The sequence below is a fragment of the Thunnus albacares genome, chromosome 19 (assembly GCF_914725855.1).
Source record: "Thunnus albacares chromosome 19, fThuAlb1.1, whole genome shotgun sequence".
In the NCBI taxonomy this organism is placed as follows: domain Eukaryota; kingdom Metazoa; phylum Chordata; class Actinopteri; order Scombriformes; family Scombridae; genus Thunnus; species Thunnus albacares.
The window spans coordinates 28918871-28928660 of record NC_058124.1 but is presented as its reverse complement, the minus strand read 5'-3'; the positions used below and the strand labels follow the sequence as shown (position 1 = coordinate 28928660).

Genomic DNA, 9790 nt, shown 5'->3' with positions numbered 1-9790 from the left:
ACAAAGTGTTCAGATTAAACATTTTCACTCGGTTTTCACACTAAATGTATTTATTATTATTTTCACTAAACGTGTTTATTTTAGTTTTTTTAAAATCAGGTTTAAAATCCAGCTCGATATTGAAAAACATTTTCAGTTTAAACTAATAATATAGTTTATAAATCAAACTAACAGCTAATAAAATGCATTATATTCAGGCTGCGTGATTGACAGTTCATTGGACCAATGAGATGGTTACATCACATCGCCTCTAACCGCTCTGGACCAATCAGAGTGCCGCTTTCCGGTATTTTCTCTTTATGTCCCGCCTTTCAGTTGACAGCTGTGACGTCAAGTTATCTGCAGTTAGACTGGAAAGTACCGGAAATAGAGCTATCTAGCCTTCAGAATAAAAGCAGAAAGTATCAGCAGATGGTTATATGGTGTGTCAGGTGTGTGTGAGGGGCTAAATGTCAAGAATATTAGATTTTTTAATAATCTATATGTGTTTTGAAAGTTTCATCATTTTATACTGAACATTTGTTACGCGTGAAGCTTTTATTGTGGAGGTTATGCCTGGAAACGTGTGTAAATGCGCGTGCGCTTAACCTGAGCGGAGTGAGGGGTCTTTGCGCTGCTGCTCCGCTTTATATTTCTTATTTTTAGGTCTAAAATCGTTCATCTTCTCTCCATCATGGCGGCCGCTGTCCGCCTCTTTCCTGCCGTCACGTTGGCGCTGTTGTCTGTTTTTCCCGCCGCGGTGTCCTTGCGCAAAGACGTGCTCGAGCTCGGGGACGCGGACTTCGACTACCTGGCAACGGAGCACGAGACCATGCTGGTGAAATTCTACGCTCCATGGTAACGGAGCGGAGACGTTAGCGTTAGCTTAGCATAGCTTTTTAATATGTTTTTGTTGTGAAGCAGCTAATGGCGGAAAGATAACCTGTTTAAACATGTCCTCCTTCTTCTCCCTCCATCATTTCTTCCTCATCCTTCTCCTCTTTTCATCCATGTCTCTTTATAATTCTGTCTATTAAATCTTCATTTCCCTCTTTACCAACTCCTTACATCCTCCTCATCCTCCCTTACCTCCTCATCCTCCTCTTCCTCACCTTCCTCCTCATCCTGCTCATCCTCACCTTCCTCCTCATCCTCCTCTTCCTCACCTCTCAGGTGTGGTCACTGTAAGAAATTAGCTCCAGAGTTCGAGAAAGCAGCAACCAGACTGAAGGGAAGCGTCCAGTTAGCAAAGGTAACATCATATTATTATTATTATTATTATTATTATTATTATTATTATACATTTCATTTAAGTCTAATTGTGTTTATTTATAATTATTTGTTAACTCATTATTAGTTTTTAATGAGTGTTTATGACATTTATTCTCTGTAGACATCACTGTCATCAGCTTTACTTTCTTTTATAGAAGTCTTTGAACTAAGTGTGTTCACATTGTAAAGGTCTGAAAGTGTCGAGCTGCTTCACCTGCAAACACACCTGTGTGTCTCACCTGTGTGTCTCACCTGTGTGTATCAGGTGGACTGTACTGCTCACTCAGAGACGTGTGCTCGTTTCGGGGTGTCTGGTTATCCGACTCTGAAGATCTTCAGGAATGGAAGAGACTCTGCCCCCTACGACGGCCCTCGCTCCGCAGGTAAAAAAAAAAACAAACAAAAAACAAACAAACAAACAAAAGAATAAAGTCAAAGGTTTTATATTTAAATCAGTGTGTGTGTGTGTGTGTGTGTGTGTGTGTATATGTGTGTTAGATGGGATCTATCACCACATGAAGAAGCAGACTGGTCCAGATTCAGTTCACCTGAAAACTGATGAAGACCTACAGACCTTCATCCAACACTATGATGCCAGCATAGTTGGTACATTTATTTATGTGACATTATTCTTCTCACGTTATGTTCTGTCACAACATTTAACATGATGTTACACTACGTTACATTAGATAAATGTTTATATACTTTAGAACTAGACAGATAAATTAGTTGAAATATATCTGATCAGTAACAAGAATCTGCAGTAATGTCAAATGTCATGTTTAGAAGAGTTTGTCCACCAGAGAGCACTGATGAGTTTATTTACACTGTAAAGTGTCCTCAAATGTCTTGATTTATCCAAAACTCAAAGATATTCAGTTTACTGTCATAGAGACTAAAGAAACCAGAAAATATTCACATTTAAAAAGCTGAAATCAGAGAATTTGGACTTTTTTTTCTAAATGACTCCATAGAATTAATTGATTATCACATCTATTATCATTACTTGTTGCAGCTCTAATACTATGTTACGTTACATTGTGGGACTTATCACGATACATGATTTTAGTTCATGTTACAGGATGTGACTTTACACTGCGTTTTTAATACTTTGTTATGTGATGTGACCTGATGTCACTCTACATTATGTCACCTGACATGATGTGACTCCTGTATGTGTGTGTGTATGTGTGTGTGTGTGTGTGTGTCTCAGGTGTGTTCTCAGGTGCAGACAGCTCTCGTCTGTCAGAGTTTCTGAAAGCTGCAGGTTTGCTGAGAGAACAGTTCAGATTCGCACACACTACTGATCTGAAGCTGGGAGAGCAGCACGGAGTTAACTCAGAGTGAGTTTACACACACACACATATACAGAGGTAGTTTGTAAAAGCGTTATTTCTCTGACCAGTATTGTGAGATTAATTTGAGTATTTTGTATGAATCAGTCTGCAGGTCTGTACAGGTGCTGTGGACACGATCAGGCTGATCAAACTGATCAAACTGTCTTTATTTATTTATTAACCAACCTGTAGTTATAGCTGGTAGGTTGGCTGAGCACATGTGCTCTTTTACAGCAACAGCTAATGAAATCACAAGCAAAGTTACACATTAATAAAACAGAAATGAGACACAGTACTATACAGAACGATTACTGAGACGGTTTGTGAAGTTACAGAGACGTAGACGTGTTGATGTTTTTAGGTGACTGCAGATTATGACGGGAAGCAGTCAGTTGACGCCTGCTGAGTTTGTTTCTCCAGGATTTCAATTCTAAACTTACTAGACAGAAAAGAGTCAACTTCAGTTTATCTACAGAAAAACACTTGAGCTCATATTGAGTGAGATGTTACACTATAGATGAACTTTACATCACTGTGATAAAAAGTGTACAAGTAACTTTTAAAGAACTAAATCGAAATCTGTGTGTGTGTGTGTGTGTGTGTGTGTGTGTGTGTGTGCGTGCGTGCGTGCGTGCGTGCGTGCGTGTGTGCGTGTGTGTGTGCGTGTGTGTGTGTGTGTGTGTGTGTGTGTTCTCAGGTGCGTGTTGTTGTTCAGACCTCCCAGACTGGCCAACAAGTTTGAGGACAGCGTTGTTGTCTTCAAAGATTATCTGACCATCGGATCTCTGAGACGCTTCATCAGAGATCACATGTAAGACTGATGCTCTGTGTGTGTGTGTGTGTGTGTGTGTTCACAGTATCTCAGCTCTCAGTCTACTTCACATGAACCGGGTCATACATCGTGTGTCTGTCAGCCTCGTATTGTATGAATCTTCAGACAGTCTCTCCTGAGGTCAGTCATGATGTTTCTCTGTTGTTCTCATGAAAAGTGACACAAATAGTTTGTGTGAAGAAAGAAAAAAGACAGAAGTTCAAACCCCGCCCACTGTCACACCTGTACTCACCTGACCAATCACAGTGAAGAGTGGGTGTGATGTCAGATCATCTGATTCAGAGATTTAAATACATTTGAGAGATCTGACAAGAAGCAAACTGAGAGCTGAAATCTCTCCAGACACCAGAAAAGAGCCTGTATAGAGCAGCACCTGGTGGACATCAAGGGAACTGCAGCCTCAGTCTGACTCTACCTGTCTCTGTCTACATGTCTGTGTCTCTACCTGTCTACCTGTAGTTACGGTCTGTGTCCTCACTTGACTCTGGAGAACAGAGATCGTCTGAGAGTTCGTGACCTGCTGACAGCGTTCTACGACCTTGACTACCATCACAACATTCAAGGGTCCAACTACTGGAGGAACAGGTAACATACACACAGGTAACATACACACAGGTCAACACACAGGTAACACACAGGTAATATACACACAGGTTAACACACAGGTAACATACACACAGGTCAACACACAGGTAACACATAGGTAATATACACACAGGTTAACACATAGGTAACATACACACAGGTCAACACATAGGTGACATATATACAGGTTAACACACAGGTAACACACAGGTAACACACACACAGGTTAACACACAGGTAACATACATACTGGTTAACACACAGGTAACATACACACAGGTTAACACAGGGTCCAATTACTGGAAGAAGAGGCAACACACTTTTCACTTATAATCCCACCTGTTACCTTAGGACAGGTGTTGTTAAGCCCTGCCCTTGTGTCTTGTTGCCAGGGTGATGAAGGTGGCGTCTAAATACAGTGGGCGGGGCCTAACCTTCTCAGTAGCCAATAAGAAGGACTTCCTGTCTGAGCTGGAGGATGACTTCGGTTTGGGGACGTCAGATGGAGGAGAACTACCGTTCATCACCATCCGGACCCGCCTGGGCCACAAGTACACCATGAGAGAGGAGTTCACGTATGTATCTGAGCTGAACCAGGCTGAACCAGGCCAAACCAGGCTAACATAATACAACATGAGAGAGGAGTTCACGTACTTATCTGAGCTCAACCAGGCTAAACCAGGCCAAACCAGGCTAACATAATATAGGCTAACATGAGAGAGGAGTTCACGTACTTATCTGAACTAAACTAAGCCAAACCAGGCTAAACTAATAGACTATTGGCCCATGTCAGTTGGCACTGCCGTGCTGAGTCAAACTATGCTGCGTTGATTTGCATTTCCATCACCATTTTAAATGCATGGAGTCGCTCCCAAGATGGACCATCTCTGAAGTCGGATCAAAGCTCACCCAACCTGCCTCCAAGCAGGTTGCAGTGACGTTAGATGGGCTTCATCATCAGTCCCTGACGATATCTATTGCCATTCTCTTCAAAAGTCGAATGGTAGCTCCCTCCTCTAGGTCCATTTCATCATCCCGTCTCCGCTTTTCAAGCTGTAAGTGGTAGATGCCAAGCAAAATTGTAACAGCAGTCTGAAAATTCATGATGACAAGTAGCTGGCTACCAACAGCTGTTGCACAGTGCAATTGAAAACCACACAAAAGAGGAAACTACTTCAAAACATCATCAACACTAAGGCATCATCAGTTAAAAACACACCTTTAAGCAAGCATCCCTGCTGTAATGGAGATGCAAATCTCTGCCGTGCGAGGCAGATGAGTTAAGCCAAGCTAGCACCCAGGTTATCTGTATTAGCCAACCAGGCTAATACACCATGGGATTCGTTCATGTACATATCTTAGCCAAACCAGGCTAAAATCAGACACCAGTCTTCCTCTGTTAAAAAGAGGAGCTAATGAGAGTTGAGCTCAACCACGATATGTTAAGAGCACCATCTTCCCTCCCATACACCTGTGGTATCTGAACGAGAGTTTCCCGCCAAATGTCAAACAGACGATGCTCCAGAGACCTGTGAGTCTCGTTCATCAAACAGAAAACAAAAGCAGTTATCTGATCTTCCCGCCGTTTCCTGTCGATCACAACCAGTTATGCAAAACCAAACAACAGTTTCTTCCAACAAAACATTAAAAATTCTCCTGTAGAGTTCCTCTTTCTGCACAAACTTACCTGGAAAATATACCGAAAGCAGGATGCCAGCATAGGTATTATCAGTTCTCCCCCAATTTCATTTCTGGAGGAGAAAAGTCTGCAAAAATTGGTGTCACATTCTCATATTTTCATGATTTAATTTGTGTCATGCAACATCCAGCACTGGGCGGCTAGTTAACATTTTTAGTAATTCTGCTCATTCTTGCAATTCGTCCTGTTTCCAGACAGACATTGATCAGGCAGACATTCAGATCCTCTCACCTCACCTCTGCTGCTTCTGTATGTGTTACAGGAGGGACGGTCAGTCCTTGCAGAGGTTTCTGGACGATTACTTTGCAGGTAGACTGAAGCGTTTCATCAAATCAGAGCCTGTACCTGAGAGGAACACAGCAGCTGTGAAGGTGAGACTGAATCACAGTTCCTCGCCTTTTGCTCTTTAAAGTGTTTTTGGGGCATTTTCTGCCTTTTATAGATGAAGTGTGGTAGAGAAGGTTAGAGTTGTTGTGTGTGTGTGTGTGTGTATGTGCGCTGCAGGTGGTGGTGGCTGAGTCGTTCGATGACATTGTCAACGATCCAGATAAAGACGTCCTGATCCAGTTTTACTCTCCGTCCTGTCCTCATTGCAAGAAACTGGAGCCGGTCTACAGAGAGCTGGCTGACACGGTACACCTCATCTTCATCAATGTCAATATTATTATTATTACTACTATTGTTATTATCAATTATCCGCACCTTCATAATAATAATGATTATTAGTATCATAATAATGGCTCTGGTGTGTCTGTAGAATTTGAAACAGCAGATAGAATCACTATAGAAGAAAGTACTCCACAGTTCACCTGCTCATGTTTGAGAACGTTTTAAAAAGTCTTAAATTTCATTTGGTGACAACTTAGTAACTGCTGCTGATATACTGACCTGTCTGTCTGTCTGTATCTCAGCTGTACACGGATCCAAACATCGTCATCGCTAAGATGAACGCTGTTGATAACGATATCCCGACTGGCTACGATGTCCAAGGGTGAGAGAAAGAGACAGCAGAGCAGGACACATGCTGACCAGAGTTTAGTTGCTGTTTCACCTTTCTGTCTCTCTTCAGGTATCCGACCATCTACTTTGCTCCAGTGGGTAAAAAGAGCGAGCCGATACGATACAAGGTAACACACACAGCAGCTGAGTATTAAAGAAAAGCTGATGCGTGTTTGCCAGATGAATCTCTTGACATGCAATTTTAGAAATGTCAATAAGGGGCCCTTGAGTAGCTGTACATCAATGCTCTCAGGGACTAGTAGTTAACTTCAGTGTGTGACCTCTGACCCTTTGTGGTCACATGTCTAATAGTCACATGATGTGTTGCAGGGTGGTCGGGAGCTCAAAGACTTCCTTCGGTTTCTGAAGCGGGAGGTGGGACACAGTCTGTTGCTTGGCGGCTCGAAGGACGAACTCTGACACATCTCATCCACCAATCAGAGATAACTACAGGGACGCCAGCTGGTCTCCATGACAACCTGAGTCACAGACAGGAAGGGATGTGTAGACAGCTGCAGGACAAACTCTGATAAACTGAGTCTAATCAGCTTTCTCTATATGTCATGATGTCACACAGCGTGTCACCAGCCCGCCTGCTGTCATGTGACCGTCATCTGAAGATTTTGTTTGTTTTGTTTGGTCAAAGGCATTCTGTATACAATGCATTTAATCCGCTTCATGTGACATTTGAAGCTTTTTATTTCACAGTTTCAAATCTGATTTAGTTCAAACTGTTAGACGCCTCCAACTCCTTTGAGTCATAACTCAGTCAGATCTGAACACAGAGACATGAGACACATATTGATATCACTCAGTGTGACTTACACTTCCTGAGGATATCATTATCTCTGATGTCCATCACCAATAAACCTCCATAAATCCACTTAGAAATCAGAGAAAAAGGAGGCTGCAGAACCTGAGAATCAACACATTTTTAAGTTTTCTTCAGCATCAAAATGATTTGACAAGTAAAATATAGATTAAAAACTGGGCTCAAGTTGTAGCTCACAGCTATACTTCCTGTTTACATCCCCCAACGCATTATGGGAACTGTAGTTCCAAAACCAAGAGCATGATTATTCCCCAAAGCCCCCAAATAACAGGAGAGAAATCTATTACTGTAATTTGAACTTTTTTCAGTTTTTTGTTCATTTGTGTTTCTCAAACACTGCAGGGAACGTTTCAGAGTAACAGACAAAATAACGTCATTTTATAATCTGAAATTGTTGTTTATTAAGTAGAAATGTTTATTTCTGCCATGGAAACTGGTTTTATTTATATTTATTTCATGCACAAAATAATGTGACTTATTTATTTATTTCGTCATCTCTGTGATTTATATTTTGTGTTGTTCAAGCACAACCTTTTAGTATTTATTTATTTATTTATTTATGTATTTGAAGTTGAGCAGAGACTCTTTGTACATGTTGCTGATACAGAAATCTGTTCTGAGCCTTATAAACTGTCAGTTTGACTGAAGATGAGCTATAATGAAAGGATTTATTAAAACTCTATCAAACATTGTTTAACTCTTCTGATTCACTAATTTTCTGCCTTTTTTAGCTGCTAGTTTTGGTTTTATGGTACATTTTCTGTTTGGTTCAGTGTTTGAGCCTGGATGGACATCCAGCAGCTTAACAGAGCTCCGTGAAACAATAACACCAACCCTTAAATAATTCTTAGTAGCAGCTCATGGGACAAATCTGGCCCCACAGCAAACATATTTTGCACCCTGTTAAAAGTTTTGACTTTCATTGTTTACATCGAAACTAAACAAATCTACTGCAGATAACAAATAAATACAAGTCTCCTGTAAATTCCAATTATTGCAATATAGCCTAGTTATATCTAATCCTGTGAGGTGAGGCATTAAAACTAGGTCTAATTCTAATAAACTGACCAAAAATGAAAGTTTCATGTGTGAGTTCCACAACTTTAGCCTGTGCAACCAGAACAGATTTGTTCCTCACACAGATGTTTGGCAGTTGTAGAGAAATGTGTGATGGTGACATTTTCCCTCTCAGATACAATCCTAAACAGTGTCATAAATCTATTTTAAATTAATTAAAAGAAACAAACAAAAACATAAAGGCCTGCCTTTCCACTGCACCAGTTAACGGCCCCGCAATGAAAAATCCTGAAAAAACTGGCCCATGGTTGAACCTAATTGTTGATCTCTGGCTTAATATATCCCTGAAACACCAATACTATACTTAATATAAATATATCTTTGGTGAAAATCAAAATTAAGCACTGCACACTGAGATGACTTTACTGTGACTTTACTAATTTACTAATCTGTGACTTTAATACTGGCTGTGCATGGGGAGTTCCCTTATTAATATATCTTTATAGATGTACAGCAAGTTTTCATAATAAATCCAATATACATCAAAAATATAACAATAAATGTAGCATTATTAATGTTACTTATATGCTTAATACATTAATAATATTTAGTTAAACTGTTTAAAAATATACTACCATTTCCTGTTTGAAATAATACATTTTATGTATTCATGTAGGTTCAACACTCTTGAATAACGTAGACAAGTTAGTCTCAGTAAGCACATTGAGATGAATGGCATTAATATTAAGAGGTTTAATAGTAAGACTATAAGAGAATTACTGAACAGGAAGTCTGCCCCAGCAGCTGTTCTTAAATGGGCCGCTCATCATGAGGCAAATTGGTACACAGCATGGGCAACACCACACCAATTATTTCTCACCAATAAAGTGGAAGAGGTCTCCTTCTCCATTAAGCATAAACACTAAGATGTCTCTTCCTTCCCTGTAAAGTCCATTCTCAGTGTTTGTGTACTGGAGGCTTCAAGTTTCCACATCACATTTGTGTCAGTTGCATACTGGACCACGATTGGCTCCAAACTAGTTGTGTCATAAATCCCGCAGGTATGTCCAGGTGTTAAACTGAGATTTAAGGTGAGCACAGAGAAACTTTGAAAACAAACTGCGCAGAGACTCTGTGAATGATAGTAGACATAACTCAACAAACCAGAAGACAAAAGTTTGTACAAAAGGTTAACAGGTCTACATGAATCATTTCAAACATTTGTCATGAGTCTGAAA

The 9790-nt window shown here is 40.4% G+C and overlaps 1 protein-coding gene across 1 annotated transcript; it reads left to right on the top strand.

Moving 5' to 3' along the window:
- Positions 1–490: 490 nt before the first annotated feature.
- Positions 491–8227, top strand: LOC122970037 (protein disulfide-isomerase A3-like). The gene is made up of 13 exons (XM_044336131.1): positions 491–837; positions 1153–1231; positions 1517–1634; positions 1750–1857; positions 2465–2594; positions 3286–3399; positions 3880–4005; positions 4398–4580; positions 5967–6075; positions 6209–6337; positions 6616–6695; positions 6774–6831; positions 7034–8227. The coding sequence occupies exons 1-13, from the start codon at positions 674–676 to the stop codon at positions 7121–7123; spliced, it is 1488 nt and encodes a 495-aa protein (XP_044192066.1). The 5' UTR covers positions 491–673; the 3' UTR covers positions 7124–8227.
- Positions 8228–9790: the final 1563 nt, after the last annotated feature.

Bases quoted from the DNA above. Each gene is read 5' to 3' on its own strand.
- LOC122970037 (XM_044336131.1), top strand. From the start codon at position 674: ATGGCGGCCGCTGTCCGCCTCTTTCCTGCCGTCACGTTGGCGCTGTTG. The intron at 2,595-3,285 runs GTGAGTTTACAC...GTGTGTTCTCAG, and splicing joins CAGCACGGAGTTAACTCAGA to GTGCGTGTTGTTGTTCAGAC. The intron at 4,581-5,966 runs GTATGTATCTGA...TATGTGTTACAG, and splicing joins ACCATGAGAGAGGAGTTCAC to GAGGGACGGTCAGTCCTTGC.